The 20,985-nt window shown below is 42.5% G+C and overlaps 1 protein-coding gene across 2 annotated transcripts in view; it reads left to right on the top strand.

Moving 5' to 3' along the window:
* Rasgrf2 (Ras protein specific guanine nucleotide releasing factor 2) overlaps positions 1–20,985 on the top strand; it is a 238,540-nt gene that overhangs the window by 188,506 nt on the left and 29,049 nt on the right. For both annotated transcript variants that reach the window (XM_048800210.1, XM_048800208.1), the window contains exon 18: positions 3,989–4,095. In XM_048800210.1, the coding sequence (XP_048656167.1) occupies positions 3,989–4,095 (107 nt within the window). The remainder of the gene's footprint in view (positions 1–3,988; positions 4,096–20,985) is intronic.

Consider the following 20,985-nt stretch of genomic DNA (forward strand, 5'->3'; position numbering starts at 1 on the left):
ACAGTGGAGGAGGTAGAGAGAGAGGAGGGGAGGGGAGGGGAGAGGTGGGGAGGGGGGAGGGTGGAGGATGGGAAAGGCAGCGGAGCACAACAGACACTAAGATGGCAATTTGTAAATCAATGGATGTGTAACTGATGTGATTCTGCAATCTGTGTATGGGGTGAAGGTGGGAGTTCATAACCCACTTGAATCAAAGTGTCAAATATGATATGTCAAGAAATTTGTAACGTTTTGAACAACCCACAATAAAAAATTTAAAAAAAAAAAAAAAAAAAAAAAACATCCCAACTTTGGGATGTTTAAACTAGAGAGATCTAATAGTTCCAATATTTGAAATTCTTGGTGGTAGTCAGGTGGGGAATGATGGGCTCCTGATCCCTGTGTCTACTGATCTTTGCTCATGATAGATAGTTTTTGTGTTTTGGAATTTTGGATTGCGAGTTTTTCTTCTTGGCTGGTGGCCATTCAGTACAGGCTGAGATGGAGCATGTGTTTTTCCAGAGAGGTGTTGTGAGGACTATTGTAGGAGTCACCAGGGTCCTTCATGTTAACTTCTCATCCAGGAGGGCAGGTTGCACAGTGGTGGCTCAGTATGAGCATCACTCCTGTCTGTGGCGTGCCTACCGTTATGAGTTCTCAGGGAGGCATTTCCCCACCCCTGATGAAATCCAGGCAAGGCTCACATGTTGCTTTCTTTTTGGGGAGTGACAGTGTGGGGACCCACACTGAGCTACGTCCCCAGCCCTAGACAAGTTTCTTAATTGTCCCATTTGTAAATAAAATAATTTTTCCTGGTTCACTCTTTCACACAAGGGTAGTTCTTCGAGAGTCTGTCTTTATGTGGCTGTCTTAGTTCTTATCCTGCTACTTATTCCTCATGCAGATCCTGGGGTTTCTTCCCCTGACCACATGGATGTTTTAATTCCCATCCCAAGTCACCATAACTGACAAACAGCCATCGTGGTTTCCAGATCACACTGTGTGTTTGACCCTGAAGAATCCCTTACTTTCTTGAGAACTCAGCTTTCCATTTAGAATATTTCTTATATTTTATTAGAATTTCTAAGTTTTCAATAAAGAAAGATTTTTTTATTTAGAGCTATCTATCCTGCCAAGAGCACATCATCACCATTCTCTGCTAGAATTTAAAAGTTTGCTGGTGGGCGGGCAGAAGATGCCTATCTACATTCAAAGAACACTGGTGAGAAGGGCCCTCTGCCCTTTAGTAGCTTATAGACTTTTTTTTTCTGTCTCACTCATAAGCTCTGAGGACTGTTCTTTCAGTCATTCACTCAATCATCCTCACATTCATGTCTCATTGAATAAAATTAAGTTCTTACCATCCAGGCTTTTATTCGTTCCTTTAGCAAATATATATTGTGTGCAGCATTTGCTACGTGCCAGGCAGGTGCTCAGAGGCTCAGCAAAATCAAACCAGATCTCTTTCTTCATGGAGGACACAAATAGTGATCAGATAATCACATATCTAAGTATAAAACTACTAATGTAATACATGCCCAAAATCAAATGTATATCACATTATGAGATATGTAATGGCCCAGGAGGGCTTATCTGGGGAAGTAAAAAGGAGCAAGACTGAGTGGCTTTCACTGAGTAAAAATGGACTCAATAATTGTTCCAGGTACAGGACAATATGTACAAAGGCCCTCTCGTCATGTTGAATTAAAATATGGGTGGGGAGATGGATGTGGAAATAGAAGAATATTGTTCCAGAAAAGCTGAGAAGAGAGAGGACCAGATCATGAAAAACCTTCTGTGTTAAGGAGTTTTGTATTTGTCATAAGAAACACCCAAAGGCCTTAAAGATTGGAATCCTTTGAAATATATACTTCTAGTAATTTTGAAGTACACATTCTTAAATACTATCGTATACAGCTAGTCGATATATGGATGCATAATCAAGTATTTGTATCCTCTACAAGCCAAGATATGGGCTCATCCATCTACAAATATTCAAAATGCCATTGGTTATATAATTGCCTTTGCCCTTTGAAAAGGTCTTTCTGACTCCAGTGAGGAAAACAGATTTGAGGAGGCAAGAGTGAGATTGGAGACCAGCTGGGGTGCTATTACAGTGGAACAAATGAGAGCTGCTGGTAGCACAACCCCGATTTTGACTGTGTAAATAGGAAAAAATGGGCAGATCTGAGATGTACTGAACAGGTAAAATTATTAGGAAGCAATGGAGAGATGAGAGGAGAAAAATTCCAAAATTCAGGCTCACCTAACTGGATGAATGGTGATGCTTCCTTACCCAGATAAAGAGCTTAAAGTTGGTCGAAAGGCCATGGATTTGCCTTTTGAACACATGGAGTTTGAGGTGTGTTTGAAACATCCAAGAGGGAAAGTATTAAGAGGAATTGGATATAGGGTCTGGAACTCAGAGAAGAGACCTGGGGATACAAATATGTGAGCAGCTTGCTTAAAGGTGACTGTATAAGTAGTGGAGCTGGATGAGACTAGGGAGAAATTAAAGATGACCCCTTAGATATGGGGACATGGAGGTCTATTGATGTCTTTAATGGGAGCTGTCTTGGTGTGAGATGGGGTTAGATGCTTGGAGTAAGTTGTAGAGGGAGAGTCCCGATGACTATCACTGAGTATAGACAACTCTTTATTATTATTATTTGCAGTGTTGGGGATTGACCCTAGGGGTATTTCATCACTGAGCCACATCCCCAGCCTTTTTAAAAATTTTTTACTTTGAGACAGGGTCTCACTAAGTTGCAGAGACTGACCTGAAATTCACGATCCTCCAGTCTCAGCCTTCTGAGCTGCTAGGTTACAGCTCTGCACCATGGTGCCCAGCAGAAATATTAATTTTTAAAGGAAATGTATGACATAATTATGTCTGGATGTCAGAATCTTTTAAAATTGGAGTCAGTGGGTAAGTATTAAAATGGTTTCCTGATAATGAAAAGGTGGCCAAGATAGAGACATAAGCTGGCACAGAGAAGACTCAGACCCTGGACCAGGTCTGGGGAGGTAGCTGAGTAGTAGAGCACTTGCCTCACATATGTGAGGCACTGGGTTTAATCCACAGTGACACCAAAAAATAATAATAAAAGACACTGGACCAAATATCGAATTGTAATAATAGTTAGCATTTATTTAAGTCTTGCCACTGCCATTCTAAATGTTTAATAGGTGTTACCAAACATAATCCTACAACAATTAATGAAATGGGTACTTATAATCTCATGAGAGTCTTGAAAAACTGGTCTCTAGAGAAATGATGTAATTTGCTAGGGTAGGAGAACAGTGATTTGAACCCAGACAGTCTGGGTTTTTTAAAAGAAATTACATTATTATTAATTGACAAATAATAGTTGTATATATTATACATCTATGGGGTATGATGTGATGCTTTGGAATATGTTTATATTGTGGAATGATTAAATGAAAAGTAATAGATTCATCACCTCTCACAGATTTTTGAAATCTACATGTTTAGTCATTTGGAAATACATGTTCTTAAACCCTCTCCCCTACTGCTTGTCCATCAATATATGGTTGCACAACAAAGTATTTGCATCATCTACAAGCCAAGATATGGATTTCTTCATCTACAAATATGCAAAATGTTATTGGTTATGTAATTGCTTTAGGGCAAAAGTACAAATTAATGCTGGCTCAAAGTCTTTTGTTAATATTCCTTCTTGGCTTTGTAGTATAGAACAAGACAGGCATAAATGGAAATGTCATTAGAGCAGCATTAGTTTTCATCAGTGGCCTTTAGTAAATAGGTGCACATTATTCACATAATTGCGCCTGTGACTCCGCAGCGGTGGACGTGCTACTCAGAGTATAATAGGTGAGCAGAATTCACGAGTCTGGAGCCTCTTGCACCTCTCTGCCAAGATGAACCACTTTGTAGTTTTATTAACCAATGTCCTAAAATAAGTGACCTTTTCCAAGTCCCTGGGGCTTGGCCCTAACGACAGCATGTGCTTCTTTTCCTCCTCAGGGTTTAACAACACCGAGAGAACATGTGACAAAGAGTTTATCATACGGAGAACAGCCACCAACAGAGTCCTGAATGTCCTCCGTCACTGGGTCTCAAAGCATGCACAGGTAATTCGGGAGTATGGGTGATGACACTCAAGAACTTTATGCTTAAATTTTTTAAGTCCTTTCACATGTAAAGCATCTCTTGATTCTTTGCAGTTAGAGTTTGAAACCTCGAAATTGGAAACTAGGAAAGGAAGAAATAGGTAGACGTGTGGAAGGGAGCAGACATATCTTTTGCCAACATCTACTGTTCCATCTCTACAAATCAGGGTGAAACAGGGCTCCCCTCTTCCCTCATCTCCCAGGCAACAGCACGTACCGTGCCCCATCTATGGAAGGGCCACTGCATTGGGCCACCTGGAAACACCCTTCCCAGAGTCTCCTCTATAAGTGGAGTCAAGCCACAGCGCTGCCCCTCACTCCCAGAGGGGAACATCTGGTACCTGGAGGTAAACTGCAGGTACCCCTTAAGGTAGATGACACTTAGGTGCCTGAGAGGCTCTGGCATCGGGTCAGGGAGTTTTTATCAGCCTGATTCAAGAGATTTTTGCCTCATGTCCTTTGATCTTTTGGTTCTTAGTACTCTCTTTTTAAATTGCCACACTGATAGGACACCCACTTACTTGTCTATGTTTTCAATGCAGGTTTGTAGAATTTATACCCCTTTGGTAAAATAAAGCCAGGCCCCACCCTCCCTCATTGGCTTGAGGCACACGTAGTGCTTTTCTTACTCACTGCCAATACTGGGCAGGTCCTCCTGGACATGGGGCTGGCTGACAATCTGCAACGACATAGTGGGAAAGAGAGGATGGGGCCCCGCATGACTCAGACCAGGACCCGTGGAATGTATGAGCTGAGTCAGCTAATGAGAATCACACCCAAGAGGGAAAGAGGGAAGCAGTACCTGGGTCTGTACTCTCAGAGGCCCCAGTGGGTAATGACAGTCCACTCAGGAAGCTCACTCTGGGACACAAGCTCCTGAAATGCCTGTGGTAACAGAATTTACTGAGAAAAGTGGAATTTGGGCCTCAGCAACAATAAGTTGATTAAAAATCTTTAAAATAGAGCCAGGCCCATGGCATATGCCTATAATCCCTGCAGCTTGGGAGGCTGAGGCAGGAGGATTGAGAGTTCAAAGCCAGCCGCAGCAAAAGCAAGGCACTAAGCAACTCAGTGAGACCCTGTCTCTAAATAAAATACTAAAAAGAGCTGGGAATGTGGTTCAGTGGTTAATTGTCCCTGGGTTCAACTCTCATCCTTAGGCTCATTAAAAATACGTAACTTCTCTTCTCCGTAATTTCAGGGAGCCATTGTAAATCTGTGTTGCCTTGTTGCAGGTAAATCATGATACTGAGGGTCCTGCCCTGTCTGATTGTCATCCATTCCTTGGTGGCTTTTTAACTCAGGGTCTTGGCATCTAATCGCTGGGACCCATGGTGACTTCTGGGATGCCAAGTGACTTCAATATACAAGGCTGAACAGGTTCTCTTCCTGGGCCTTAGTTTGGCCCATGGCAAATTCATGCCAAGACTCACCTGGTCACCAGTAGAGGTCAGAGTCTGGATGTACCTAGTCTTAGTTGCCCTCCTCTCTTCAGATCTTTCCTTAAGAACTCTCTAGACTTGCTGTCCTTTTCTCAGTCCCCAGTGTCCTCTTTATCTAATTACTTCAAGCAGGAATCCCTCACATTTCACATGTAACTTTTATACTGGCTACAAAAGAACCACGGAGCAAATGACACTATGCTGGGGTTATTTTACTTCTGGTACAGAGAGTTCACAGATGGGGAGAGAAGTTCTGGAATGTTTGTGGCCAAAATGACATCAGCTGTGCTAGTGCATGGACAAGCTCTTCTGCCTCGGATTCCAGGGGCCACACTGGGATGCCAGCTCCTCCAACTCTCACGTCATGGGCATATGTGAATGGTATCATGTCAGAGGTAGAGATAGCTCAATCGTTTTCAGTCTTTTCTTCTGACATGACCACTGAATAAAACACAGACCCTGGCTCTCCAGTTGACTGAGGTGCCTGGGAGCATCCTCACCATGAGCTCATTTGTCTTGGCACCTTCCCTCTTGCAGATGAGGGACTTTATCTGTGGTTGGTTCCCATGTCCTAGTCTGAACTCAGCACATACATATCCTGTCACCTTCCTTTCCCATGAATTCTCAGTCAACCTTCCTGTCCAAGTACATGACAACATGCAGGAGATTTCTGTTGCGATTCAGCTTATTGACAACTCCATTTTCCACTGACTTGAGAGTCCAGGTTTCCTTTCTTCCCTTTATGGGGTCACTTCTGTCTGCCTGGTAGTTTCTGGGCCTCCAAAGTGGGCAGTTTGAGCAAACCAAGGCAGGCTGTTGGTACTAGCTTGGTGAATGTCTTGGCTCCTGCTTCTGGAGGCTCCATGGTGTGCCTACCTCCTCCTCTGACTGACTGCGGACAACACGCGAGCCATTTCTGTTCAGGGGGAGATATAAGTGTGGGTTCTGACCTCGCAGACCTCAAGCAAGCTCACCATTATGGTCCCACATGCCTTGTCTGGATCCACAGAAGAGCATCCCAGAGTCAGGGGTCCCCATGTTCTTACTGCAGCTCTGCCTCCCTCTCCATTACGGACCCTGAGCTGGTCTCCTGGCCTCTCTGGATGTGAGTTTTCTCTTTTGAAAATGAGAACATCCATCCCTGCTTCACCTCCCCCAGGGATGTGATGAAAATTAAAGACAGTGTTGAATTAAGCATAAAGTGCAGTGTAGATATGTCTTCCATTTAAGGACAGGAGAGAAGCACTTTTCATCTCCCTGCTACTAGCCCATGAGCATGCCTCGCAGACATTCTTCTCTCACTCATTCATCATCATATATCCTTCCTCCTAGTTCTGCATGCTGGGCATGTGGCAGATGCCTGGTAAATAGTTGTCAAATGGAGTTTACATTTCAACACTGCTCTTGTTCATTCTCTCCAGGAGATCATTCTTTGGCCTTTATAGAGTTTCCAAAGTCAGCCACAACAGACTGTAACCACAAATGGACCTGGAAGCCAGGCCAAGCAGAGACATCCATAATAGAATAAATGTTTTCATGAGGCTCACACACACTTCTCCAGCTCTTTCTGCTGGGATGCCTCGTGTGGCAATTGCACAATTTCCAGCTCTCTGCAGGTGTTAGAGCCCACAGAGCTTTTAATCAGATGTTCCTGTGGTTGCTTTTGTCTTTTCTGGACAGATGGGTGAGGGGCCTCCAGGCAGGCTACAGTTGCTCAGACCCATGGTTGTTTGGCACAGGTCTTGTATGTACAGTCTGTAGCAATTTTTACATTCTTGAGTTGCCTCTTTGGTCTCCCATTCTGAAGAGATGCTCTGACCACCTACTTGAGGGGTTTTGTAGGCCAGGGAGTGACTCTGAAGGAGCTTGTGGCTTTTTCTGCAGGTTGCAATTGGCTTCCTCTGGCTCTGGGCACTGTCTGAATGACAAGTGGCCAAGAAGAAAGCAGTCATACATTTTGTTCATCATGGGCTTGGGAGAATGCTTGTAAAGCATGACATCAGACAAGAATGACCCACTTACATAAAAATCTCTTTTCCAAAGGAATTTATGGAGGAGAAACTTGCTATTCCCTTTTCTGTATTCTCACTTCCCTCATCCACTAATAAGAACTAAGCACCTCTAATAAGCACTGAGCGCTGGGAAGGGTGTGAGTGAGCAAGGTCCATGTGGAGTCTGAACTCAGATGGCTGCTTTCGCCATTACACTTACTGTCATTACTTGTGTGACAGGTTGTTCAATCTAATTCTTCTTATTGCCTCAGACTTGTAGGCAGGAGCCAGAGGTTCAGTAGGAGGTGCAATAAGTGGCAAAAACCTGTATGGTTCTTAAGGGTGTCTGAGCCACCTTAGCAGAACTAGTGACGAACTCTTGAATTCTGCCAGCAGCTGTGATCACCCACCTGTAGGACACTGAAGCAGGAGTGGTCAGAAAGAGTTGTCTGTGTCATTTCCCTCCCACTATGGGGAGGGGAAAGAGATAATTCCCTCTTACATCAAGCTACAGGAGAGATGTTTCAAGGAAACCACCCAGCCAGCCTGACCTGCGTAAATGTGAAAAGGGTTTGGAGGCAAAGGGAAGAGAGGTGGATGCCCAGGGACCACTGTGGAACACTGTGATCCAGGTGGACCTGTGGGAATTGGGAGTGAGGGGTCCTGTTTCTTGCCAAGAGGACAACCTCATCAAGAAGGTCTGGGTGAAATGGGCCCCTGACAGTGTGGGGCTTGGTGGAGTTACAGTGACTCATAGGAGGATAGACATTGCCTGGGTCAGGGGAGGTGGCCTAAGTGCCCTGCAGAGAGGTCTTCAGAAATCCCACCCAAGTGCCCCACAAGAGGCAGGCCAGCCACTGTCCTGCTGTCACATCCAGAAGGAGCTCAGGTCAGGTTCCACCTGCATCATTTTGGAAGACTTGGCTCTTTCCTCTGGGTCTCAACCGAAGGGTCCAAAGCCATGGCCAGCAAGTGGAAAAGGTGGTGGAGAGAGCAGAAAGGGCTTCCCATGCAGCTTCTGTGCTTGAAATAGGCCAGGCGAGGGCAGAAGCACTCATCTTGTTTGAAATGAATTGAAGTTTTGATTAACGTACCAGACCACATGTTTTGTTGAAATAAGACCATTCTTATAACTGAAAGGGCCTGGAAGACTTTAACATACCTGCCCAGACCAACAGGATGGGAAAGGATGGCCAATAGAGCAATTTAATGGGATTGGCAAGAAGTAGTAATGCTGTTGGATGATTTCATTATTGTTTTTGATACCGTGAGTATAGGTTCCCTTGGGAGCACAGTTTTACAAACTACATCAAAATAACTCATCTGTTGTATTTCTAACTCTCATTCCCTTGCATTCCCTTTGTGGCAAACACAGAGATAGGTACTTAGCTGATAATAAAGAGCTCTTGAATATGTGTTTTAAAGTTCACATGCTTCTTTGCATTTTTATTGAGATATTCACATACTTCACATAAAGGCACTAAGCTGAACTATGTAGCTCAATGCCCTGAATACTTACCCATATGGCTCCCACCCAGCTCACGATGTGGGCCATTCTAGTACCCCAGAGGGGCCTTCCAAGAAAATGCTTCTCTTCCTGAGCATTGCCCAGTTTTCTAATCATTTTAGTTTTGTGTCATTGACATTATATATCCCTTCATATATTCAGGATGAACTATCTGCTAGATCATGTTCATTTCCACCAGTTTCTTCTTTTACCTTTAACATTGCTTCTGATACTTTTCACATATGTACACCCCTTTCCCATTTTGTTTTAGATATATTTCTATCCTATAAACACACAGAGAGAGTACCTATCAGCCTTCTGATAAAATAGGTATTCTTTATCACTTCTTGACCACAGTTAACACGTAAGCGTAGTCTGAGGATCAGTCAGGATTTAGCAACTCCTGTAACTTCCATCTGTGGACTTACGGCTGAGGTGAAAGCTCTTATATCTCCAAAAAACACATGGGATAGGGGGTGAACTCAAGTCTGCTGCTGTCATGTAGCAAGACTCTCAGAGCTGGATGGAGCTTGGGAATATGCTGTCAAAGTAATGTGAGTGTGGAGTTAGGGGATGCACTAGAATCCCTGCTCTGGAATTTATTGTTTGTGTGGCTGAGCAAACTACTTAGCTCCTCCAGGCCTCTATTTCTTCTTCTATAAAAATGGGGATGATACCACTTATTCTTTCAAGTGACTGGGAGGATTACATGAGATGAAGTGTAGGGAGTAGCCATTACAGATGGATGCTAAAGGAGGTGCAGATGGCTGCTCTTGGTGGAAAGAAAGTTCTCTCTAGTCCAAATCCAGACCTTCAGGCAGGCAAAATGTTGTCCCAAGGTTTGATGTTGCTTTAATTGTACTTTGTGGTCTTTCATAGGTGACTTGATCATATATTTATTTATTTATTTTGTACTGGGGATTGAGGTGAGTGGTGCTCTACCAAGGAGCTGTATGACCTGGTTAAGTCTTGGAGGGCTTCTGAAAGTGGGCACTGCCCAGTTGGAATTTTTGAGATGGTGGAGATAGTCTTTATCTGTCCTCTCCAGTACAGTAGCCTCCAGGACATCTGGATGATTCCTTGAAAGCCATCATAGCTGAAGAACTGAAATTTTAATTTAAAGTTACACATGACTAATGGTCACAGTTTTAAATACCAGTTCTAAATCCCTCAGAGTTCCATAGGAAATCAGCCCCAGCTCCCAGAATTAAGTTCCTTGGATTCTCCTATAATACCTGGTCCCTCTGTAGCAGCAGACAGATGAGGTGGGCTCCAGGAGAGGGCACCTTTGTGGAAGGAGAAGCACCTCCACTTAACGTTGGTGTTGGAGTTACACATCTCAAAGACAGGATGGCTCTTTCCCAGGAAGAGAAAGAGCTAATGAGCTCCTTATTCCCATGGTTGGGCTTGGAGCCTTCAGCCCGGGTCAGTGGTAAGGTGGGAACACGCCCTGTGGACGGAGGGATGGGAGAGTGGGCACCAGTGTGATGGCCTGTACTTAGTGTGTTTAAGGATCTTGGGGCTCAGAGGGGCCAAAGTGTGAGTTTACACAGTTCCTCTCTTTTGTTTCTTATTTTGACAGTTGCCAGGAGCTTCTTTTTATTTCTTGGCATTGCTTAGCAAAGCACAGAATCCAGTGTCACATTAGAGCCCAGAGTTCAGATTTCTTCTTTGTTTCAAATCTGAAACAGAGGTTGTACCAGGACAAGTGCAGCACAAGGTTCTTGGTGTGGGTGGGAGAATGAAATGTGTAAGAAACAAGGCACTCCTGAAAAGGCAGCTCCTGTCACCTCCCCTGACTGCTCTTGGCCAGCTGCCAGCTCTGTCCTGTCCTCGGGCTCAGCCCCCTCCTGTCTGTGCCCTGCTTCTGCCCACCTGCCATAGGCACTTTTCCATCCTCACACCCTGCCCAGTCCCAGATCCTGAGCAGTGGGTCTTCTCTTTCTCTTGCAAGGAAGCCCAATGTATGGGTGCCCAACTTTGAGCTGTTTGCAGAACAAAGAATGCCTCTCTGGGTGTCAGCACTCTGCTGTGTTTGGGCATCTCCTGAGACATTCAGGACTTTACAATCCCTCTCCACAAGTGTTCGCCACTGCTGGAAGCAGGGAGATGTGTCTCTAGTGCCCCGAGATATGAGGAAGAACCACTGGATCGTATAGAATAATCTATGAGCCAGCCAAGGTCTGATGTTTTTCAGTTAGGATATGTGTGTTGTGGTCTTTCATAGGTGACTTGATTATTTATTTATTCATTTAGTTCTGGGGAGTGAATTGAGTGGTGCTCTACCTCTGATCTACATCCCCAGCCCTTTTTATTTTAGTTTGAGGTAGGATCTCTCTGAGTTGTCCGGGCTGGCTTTGAACTTGCCATTGTTTTTTTCTCAGCCTCCTGAGTAGATGGGATTATGGCTGAACACCATCATGCCTGGCTTTATAAATGACTTGAGAACCTATTCTTCACTGAGGTGGTTTCTTTTCTGAGGAGGCATTCTGAATGAAAGACTCCTAATTTTTAAAAATTGAATAAATATTGTATGACTTACTTGGTGTCATGCACTATTATAGGCAGTTTTCAAATGGTATGTACTTTATTCCTGACCAGAGATGGTACCCAAAATACCATGAGGCTCCAGGGCCTGTTCTCAGCCAGTGGTAGCTAATGAGCATAATGGGAACAAGAAGATAAAAATCTGGTCTGAACATGAGATGCTGGCAGCTATGAAGTATTTATTTTAATGAAAAATTAGTTGCCTACCACTTTAATCTTGCAAATGGTTTTATGCAGTCTCTGAGGGAGGAAGGCAAATATTGTCATGATCCTGGTTTTGCAGATGGGGAAATTGAGACTCAGAGAAACTTAGTGGTTTCCCTGAGATGATGTGGACAGCCAAGGATAGTGCTACCTGGCTGCACAATTTGTGCTCACAGTTCCTAATCAATTGCACAGCCTCTCCATTTTGCCAGCCAACTCTTGGGGTACAGACAGCTCAAGATGTAATGTGTAAAAATCCATTTCTGATTCAGAATAGTGAGAATATCACATGTGAACACTGCCAACGTATTCCCACTCTGTTTCTAAATCTTTCCTTAAAATGTTACTTTCATGCCTGAATCTATTTTGTGTTGCTTCAACACAGGATTTTTATCTACTAAAGACTGGCATGGGGCAGAGCACTCACGGTGTCCCTTCTGATAACTGCCGTAGCCCCTCTCAACTCAGATGCTGCTAGCAGACTCTGGAGCAAGCCAGGTGGTACTGCTAGAGCTGTCCATGGTAAAGGTCAGGCCACCCCTGCTCTTCTTGAGGCCTCAAAACCCCAGATACCCCACTCTAACAGGTGGATTAGAGGCTGTCCCTGCTTGGGGACCCCAAAGTACCATGAGGCTCCCTTCAGCCAGTGGGAACAAGATAAAATTTAGTCTGAACATGAGATTCTGGCAGCTATAAAATATTTATTTTTAGTGAAAAATTAGTTGCCTACCACTTTAATCTTGCAAATGGTCTTCTGCAGTCTCTGAATTGGAAGATGATCAATGGCCATGCACTTTTGATGTTGATCCCACCCTTATTAATCAGTGCTCATTCACTTCTGGTTGTTCTCACCGTTTGCTGTGGAGCTTTGTGTATCTCAGCTAAAAGATCCCAGATACTTACCAGGTTTGATGTTTTAGTTAGTTTGTTTACAAACTTTAGGTTTGCCACTGTGACAGCCAAAATGACAGAGGATTAAGTAGGACAGCAACTTTCAATCGTCTGGCCTCATAGGCTGATACCTGTCTTTACCACTCCAGCTCCTGGTCCTACCAGGTATTCTCCTGATGTCTACCCTCTTCTGCTTCCCTCCCAGCAGATGCCTTGGGCATCACATTTCCTTCAAGTTCTTCAAAGATTCCCAGATCCAAAAAGGACTCTTAGGGGAAAGAACTCTGGAACCCCGAGTAAGAGTCTGCATTCCAATGTCAGCTTGCTAGATTCCTCTTGTAAAAATTGGCAAGACTGGGGTTCTTATGCACAACTGAACTGTTTGTTAGAGGGGAATATAAACTGTTATCTGATAAGTATAAATCTTACTTTTTGTAATCCTGAAGATCTATTTTCATTGTCTCTTTTCATCTGGTCCAGACAACCAACTAACCAAGAAAGAAAATCCTAGTTCCTTTAACCACTTACCAAAGTTTTTTTTTTTTTTCTTATCTTTTATACATTTCTCTTGTTGTACTCATTAAATCCCCCTTAAGCTTTCCAAGCTTTTATTATTACTTGGTGAGACATTTACAACAGGATTTATTAAGTCAGAGTGAACTAGATTTAAGCATTTAAGAAGCCAGGGTTTTCGATGGAATTTATTTTCAGTTTCTGTTAGGTGCCAAGAAAGAAACTGCATTTCCCCTGTAGAACTAGTGGGATTCTTTAACCTTTTGTGGATGGATTTTGTTGACAGAGAAATGGTGGAGAAGTTCCACATGGAACTGATGTGCATCTACCAGTTCTGACCTCTGTGAGAGTGTTCTGATGCATCTTGCATCCATCATAACCATGGCACACAGCCATGTCCTAGTCAGCGGGACAGTGGCAAGGCCCTGCACCGTGGTATCACCATTGCCATCTTGGTGGCCTGGGCAGGTGCTCTCACCATTACCAAGCTGCTCAGGATGCCAAGAGCCAGCTTCACACTGGAGAGTGCTAGTTTGCTCAGGGCCCACAGTTCTGCCTCCCCCACGCCCTTCTCTTTGTGCTCCTCTCCTCCTCTCTCTTCCCACAGAAGTCACCAACTTGTAGTTCCCAGTCTCTGCATAAAGTCTCTTCTGGATTAATGTCAAAGTGCTATTTCTACCACGTTCCTATGCCTGAGGGCATCTCCTCCACACAAAGGGATGATGTACATTTGTTTACCAGCTTTCTACATATTTTCCCCCTTGATAGACCACTTTCTCAAAGATAATTTTACTGACAGGTGGCATTATTTAAGGAAATTTTAAATATCAGGATTAAAAAAGGCCCTTCCAGACTCTTCTTTTTTCCTTGAGTCTTTGTCATTGTCTTGAAAGCTATGAACCATGTACATTAACGACCTATCTAGAAACCTAATGGAAAACACCGTCTCTAGAAAAATTATTTTTTCCCTGATCCATGCTTTTTAACCTGGTGATTCCCTTTTGAGGTTTGAAGAGGTAAGCTTGGGAGCACTCTGATTTCAGGGATGTGGGGCAGTATTTCAAAATTCTTACAAGCACAGCTGTTCAGGAATAGAGGCTGCATTTTAGTGAGTCATTCAAATGCAGTCATTCATCAGAAAATGATTGAATAAATGTTTTTCTGGATGGTGTTTTCCTTCCTGCTGAACTGGTGGTGTTCTCTGTCATTTGCCTCCTCCCAGTTATTTTTGTTTTAACATATCTTCCATATTTTGCACAGTTCCTTCTCCTACAGCCTCCCACTCCACAGCTGCTAATTTCTGAAACTACCAGCTTAAGAATTAGGTAGCTCATCTCAAATTCGAGCACCCCCCTCATGGACTTTTGCCCATTCAGTCAACAAGTATTACCAAGAACAAGGTACTGCCCTTACCAAATTGGGGGGTTAACAGTCTCTGGAGTTTAATACCTGAAGTGCAAGTTCTAGATGACTGTCAGTGTACGTTTCCTACATATTCTATTTCTCATTGTAGGTTCAAAATCATGATGAGTAATTAATGATTAGCAAGTGTTGAACATGCACTGAAAAGCTGAGAATCACTCTGGTATTGCTTTGTAGGGCTTAGTTCCAAACTTACTGCCCTTCCTTATGTTTCTCACTTAGGATGTTCTTTTTCGTAATGTGAGCAAGGAGGCCTTTGTGATATTTTTGTAGTCAGGCAATGGGAGATGCTGGAATACCTGCCATTCTACTCTTCCAGTGTAGAGCCCTGATACAGAGTCACTGTTGCCCTAAGTGATGAGGACAGTCCAGGCCAGAGGTGATTGGGGTGAACAAGGTGAGCAGTGCCCCATGGGATCTCTCATCTCAGTTTTTAGACAGCACAATCTCCCCTGGGATTGAATTTCAAAATTACAGTTCTAGACAAAGGTTCCTTTCCTTGAAAGAGTTGAAAAATCACACAGGCCTAAAGGCTTGTGATCTCTAGTTCATTAAAATGAGGAATCTAGAGCCTGGGGCTATAGCTCAGTGGTGGAGTGCTTGCCTACCATGTGTGAGGCACTGGCTTGGAGCCTTAGCACTGCATAAAAATAAACAAATAAAATAAAGGCACACTGTCCATCTACAACTACAAAAAAATTAATTAAAAAAAATGAGGAGTCTAGAGGTGTATCTCCCAGGCCCCTGAAGGTTAATTTGCATATATCCTGAGCTAATCATTCACCATCTTTGCCTCAGCTTCCAATTTGCAAAATGGACTGAATCTAACTTAAATCTATATCACAATTTAAATTCTTCATCTGTGTAGTCAAAGAAGACAGAAAACATTATCTTGAAAGTCATGTTAAACCCAATTTCTTATTTTTGAGCCTATACATCCTAAGCCTCTTCTTTATGAATCTTTTGTTCCAGGCTTTAAAATTATTTGGGACGATTTACTCCACTCTCTACTATTTCCACTTTCCTTTTAAAATCTCTGCTACTGTAAAGAATATACTGTTCTGATTACAGTGAGAAGATTACACTCATAATTCTCTATCTTCCAACTGTATTTATTGCATCAGATTTTCCCAATGTCCTAGAGTTACCCTGGCCATGTGTGGTAGATTCCAAATCATTACCCTACTATCCTGAAAAAATATGAATATAATTTCAAGAATACCTAAGCTATCAAAAGGGATTAGTTTTAAGTGCAGGAGAATCTGAGTTATTGCATCACAAATTACTTTTCCGTTGTGGGATCAGGTCTGACTAATGTAAACTACTTTATTCCGAATGGAAACCAAGTCTAAAGATCCCTGGGTACCGTGACAAACAGTTCAAACAGCTGACGACTTACTCAGTGTTTGACATTTTGGCCCACCATTTCCCACACCTGCTACACTAGCAGTGCACTGTTAGACACTTTTTTTTTTTCTGGAAGGGTCTCGTGGTGCAGCAGTGAAAAGCTCAGGTTTGGGCCAAGAATGTCTGTGTCCAAATTCTGGGTATGCCATTTGCCACTTGTGTGACTTTGGAAAAGACACTTAGTCTCAATACCTGGACTTTCTCATATGTAAAATGGGAACAATGATGATTACTATGTTGCAGGATTGTTTCTTAGAGTCAGTTAGTGTCAGTGAGATATTACCTCAGGAGTTACTCACCAACCTACGGGAAAACCGAACTTTCCTAATCATTTGGTAACAGCCACAGCTCACAACAGCGCCTCTCTCTAGAATCTAGAGGATTCTAATGTCATCGGTTGATAATTTGCCCTTAAGTATTTGCTGGGTGTCACCTTCCTTCCTTGACAGTTTTGTCCTGCTCTCTACTGGAGCTGTGGCCTGTTTGCAAGTAGTTCCCAGAGAAAGTTTCCAGGCCCCGCTCTCCCCTGAGGTTCCCCAGGGCGTCTCTATAGTTATAGTGTCCCCTCAAGACTGTTCCCCAGGTTTCCATGATTGACGGTTCCTTCATCTGCCCATCCACCCGGACTTGTCTCTGCCTCTTCCCCAGAGCCTTGTCTATTGACTTAGTAATTGTCATTGAAAGGATGAGAGCTATCTATCCTTTTTATAAGAGTTGGAAATGTAGACGGCTGACATTTCCTGGGCTCTCCACCTTTGAAAACAGGGCAGTTTCTTTTTTCCAATCCTGTCTCTTCACCATTGTTTCATGAATTGGGAAATAAAAACAAAACTAAATTGTTGCTGTAATAACTTCAGCGACTACCTCCGGGTTCTTGGGTGCCTCAGGTTCGTTCACTTGGTGCATGAAGTTTAGTGGGGCCCCCTGGTGCAGGCCTCCTTCCCGCTGCGCTCTGCTGGCTGCGCACCTGGCCAGCGGCGCCAGAGGTGCCCAGGTTCCCGCGAGCACCGCCGGCCCGCGAGCGCCACCTTGTGGGCATCGACGCTGCCTCTGAAAAAGCGTTCTGCTATCCTGACACCAGTCTCTAGGAAACGTAGCCAAAATTACATTCTGGATAATTATGAAATGGCTGTCAGCCAGACTTATTATGAATAATTTATCTCTGAATTTAAATAGGGCAGGCGTCTTTTTCCTGATTCAGATTCTTTTTTATTGAGAAGCAGCTACTATATTTTTAAGAGGGACTTTTGAATGACTGATTCTGTATTTTCCATGTATTGTGTGAAAAAGAATAATTATACATTCTGTGTAGTACATCAGAGGATTCAGCTATTTTTTACCCCTATTTTTTTTCTTTTTTCACATGACTTTTTTCATAATAAACAAAGTCAGTATAAAGTCTTACTACACAGAATTGGTCCCTGGACCAGAGGATCAACACCACCTGGAAGCTTCTAAGAAACAGGGAATCTCAGTCCTTGCTCCAAACGTGCTGCATCAGAATCTGCATTTTAGCCAGGTCCCCCAGCAATGCCTGCACACGGCAGTTTGGGAAGCCCAGGTGACAGGAGTCAATGGAAGACCTGTGTTCTACTCCCACCTCTGCTATCTCTCTATACTCAACTAATCTGAGCTCCTGAGTCACATCTTGGCTAATTGCAATGGATCCTGTTATGGGAGAGGGTGAGATCATGGCTCCTGTCTTGTTTGACACTGGCTCTGCTGAGGAGGAACTGAAAGTATATGGGAGGTTACTTTGTACATTGCAAAAAAAAAAAAAAAACTGTGAAAATGAAAGGGACATCAGAAGAGAAAATTCTCATGTTTCGTTCTCAGCTATCAAAGAATTGGTGTTAATCAACTGTATCAGCAGCAGAGGAAATATTCAACTGTAATCTGTTCATCATGCTTCAAATGGTGTCTCAGTTGATTGCACTAACTCTTTCAAAGGTCTCTCTCAGGCCAGTCTTCCCAGAGCTCAGAATAATAAAATTACAATCTGCTTTCCTTAACAAGACCTTTCACACTTTGACACACTTGCCATCCTGGGGCCCTAGAAGCATTCCCCCTGTGGAGCCCAGTGTGGGGCACAGCAGGTGCTCAATGATTCTTGTTGATTAAACCACTAATTAGCCCTCAGCAAGGCCTGAACAGTAACCTGATGTCCTTCACACTAATCGTGCCGTTTATGATAATCAGATTATTTGCATCATTAGAGACTCGACATAGCTACATGAGGACTCGGTTGTCTCACTAATATATATCAAATATTCATTAAGGAAATAGACTCCTGATGGCTGAGAAACCCTTTGGTAGTACATACAGGTTGAAGCAGGTGAGATCCTTAACTGTTTACAAACACCATTTCCTTTACTGTAAAATGAAAGAGGGGAACAAACAAAAGACCAGAAGCAAAATACTACCCTCTTCTCCTTGCATACCTTTTAAAAGAAAAATTAATAGTGAGAAGCTGTTGAACAATAAGTAGGTGAAATTTTAGGAAAACATATTTTCTAAAGTCCTAAGATTGATAAGAGATAATAACATTTGTGTTGCCCTTGTGCCCTGGTGTCTCTTACTCTCTGATGTTATTGTCAAAATGTGAAAGTGAATTTTTTTTTTGGGGGGGGGTGGGTAACCAGAAATTGAACCCAGGAGTGCTTAACCACAGCGACACATACCCAGTCCTTTTTATCTTTTTATTTTGAAACATGGTCTCACTAAGTTGTTTAGGGCCTTGCTAAGTTGCTGAGGTGGCTTTGAACTTGTAATCCTCCTACCTTAGCCTCCCAAGTCTCCGAGACTGTAGGCATGCACCACCACACCCAGCATGAAAGTGAAATATTGAGAATAACATTATACAGTTTTCCATCAAACTAAGATGCAAAAATACTTAATTCAAATTAGGTTAGACTCTTGTGTTGTCTACAATTTGTGAAATTATGGACATTTTGCCCCTAATTACAAAATGTAGTAAAATTACACTGTTTTTAAAAATCTGATTCATTGCAATTAGCAATGTTCTCTCCGACCTTTTAAAAGAATTCAGAATATCAGTGTTTCAAAATTACTTTTCTTCACATTAAGATGTAATTATAATAACTTGTAATAAGTCAATATAATAATGTAATTATATAAGTGTATTATAATATCTATGGCAAATTTTATATGAGGGAACATAAACAGTTATGCCTGTACATCTATCAGAATCTGATCCTGGGATGCAAGATGCGGAACTCACTCATCCCTAAATATGTTACGGTCCAGTATGATACCTGGCGATGCTTCATAAGAATATGTTTAATAAAAGTTGTGGCAAGAGCTACAACACTACCTTTTTAGTTTTCCCCAACATTTTAACTTAAACAATTTCAAACCAAGAGAAAAATTGCCATAAAAAAATCAAGTACACTGCAACACATCAAGAATCGCTGTTCACTGATACGTTTACATTTATTCTCTTTCTCCATCCCACCTCTGCCAGTCCACATGACCAAGTCACGACTTGCACATAGTTGACAGCAAAATGATCAAATTCAGGAAACTTTGACATTGGTACATGCTCTCAACTAGTGAAGTCCCAATTCAATTTTGTCAGTTGTCACAGTTCTGCCTTTGGGTAGTATTTCCACCTTGACCCTAGGTCTAACTCAGGTTCACCCATTGCATTTAACTATTGAACTTTGATGTCTTTTTAAGGGCAATAGTTCCTTAGTTTTTCCTTTAGTTCCTTAGTTTTTCCTCATCTTTAAAGACACTAACAGTTTTGAAAAATACAGTCAGTGCTTGCTCCCAATTAGATTGAGATTATGCATTTTTGGTAGAAATACCAAGTATTTTGTATTTGTAATACTATATATCTTGGTAGAAATACAACACTAAGGATGTGATGTAAGATATTAAGCATTACATTGGTAGGCACATAATATCAGTCTGTTCCACAGTTGGGGTTGGCAACATTGATCCCTTGGTTAAGGCAAAATCTGCCAGACTATCCCTTTGTAGTTAATAATTGATCTCTGGGGCGATCTTGAGACTCTCAGTTGTATTCCTCAGTGCATTTATCCAGCCATTTTAGCATCCATTCATGGTCCTTGCCAGAATCAGTTATTACTGATTTGGTTGAAAATGGTGTTTTATTCCTTTGCATTTATTACTTGGAATTCTATTATAAAGAATAGTTTTACCTTCTGCCCTTTTAGGTACATACGTGTGTGTGTGTGTGTGTGTGTGTGTGTGTTTAATCTATTTATGAATTTATCTTTGTAAGTTTCAGTAAGGGTTTGCAGGCTTTTTTATTCACTTGGTTATCATCATTCTCATTATTTACTTTGATGCTCACATTGTTGCAACTCTGCCCATTGAGTGCCCCTTCCATCTCACTCCTGTGTTTGTTTCACATAGCCCCATTGGCTTATGAGTATCATGTATCATTTATTATTTAACCTTTAGCATATCTGGATGGATACAGACATAGATACAGATATTGATAGCCTTAGCATATCTTCATTCAGTAATCACCCAAACGACAGATGTAATTCTCGCAACAAATTTCTTTCTTTTCTTTTTGTTTCTTTTTGTTGTTGTTTGTTTGTTTTTAGTTATGGCTATGTTTTAGCTGCTGATCTTACTCATGGTCCAAGGGAAAACTAGGCAATTAAATTGGCCCTTACAATGCATGATGATAAATTATAAGTAACATGTTCCATGGGAACAAAAAAGAAAAGCTCCCAACCCTTCTGGGTCATTTAAGGAAGATTCCAGGGAGAATGTGTATTACCTCCGAGGCCTGAAAGATGCACCCATGCAGAGTGTGTTCCAGACTAGGAAAGCACATATCTTTCTGAGGAGCTGAGGGAGTTTTAAAGTCTAGGATAGTGAGTGCGAGTGCGTGTGTGCTGTTTGGGTAGGTGTTGGAGGCGGGGGG

The sequence above is a fragment of the Marmota marmota genome, unplaced genomic scaffold, assembly GCF_001458135.2.
Source record: "Marmota marmota marmota unplaced genomic scaffold, marMar, whole genome shotgun sequence".
Taxonomy (NCBI): domain Eukaryota; kingdom Metazoa; phylum Chordata; class Mammalia; order Rodentia; family Sciuridae; genus Marmota; species Marmota marmota.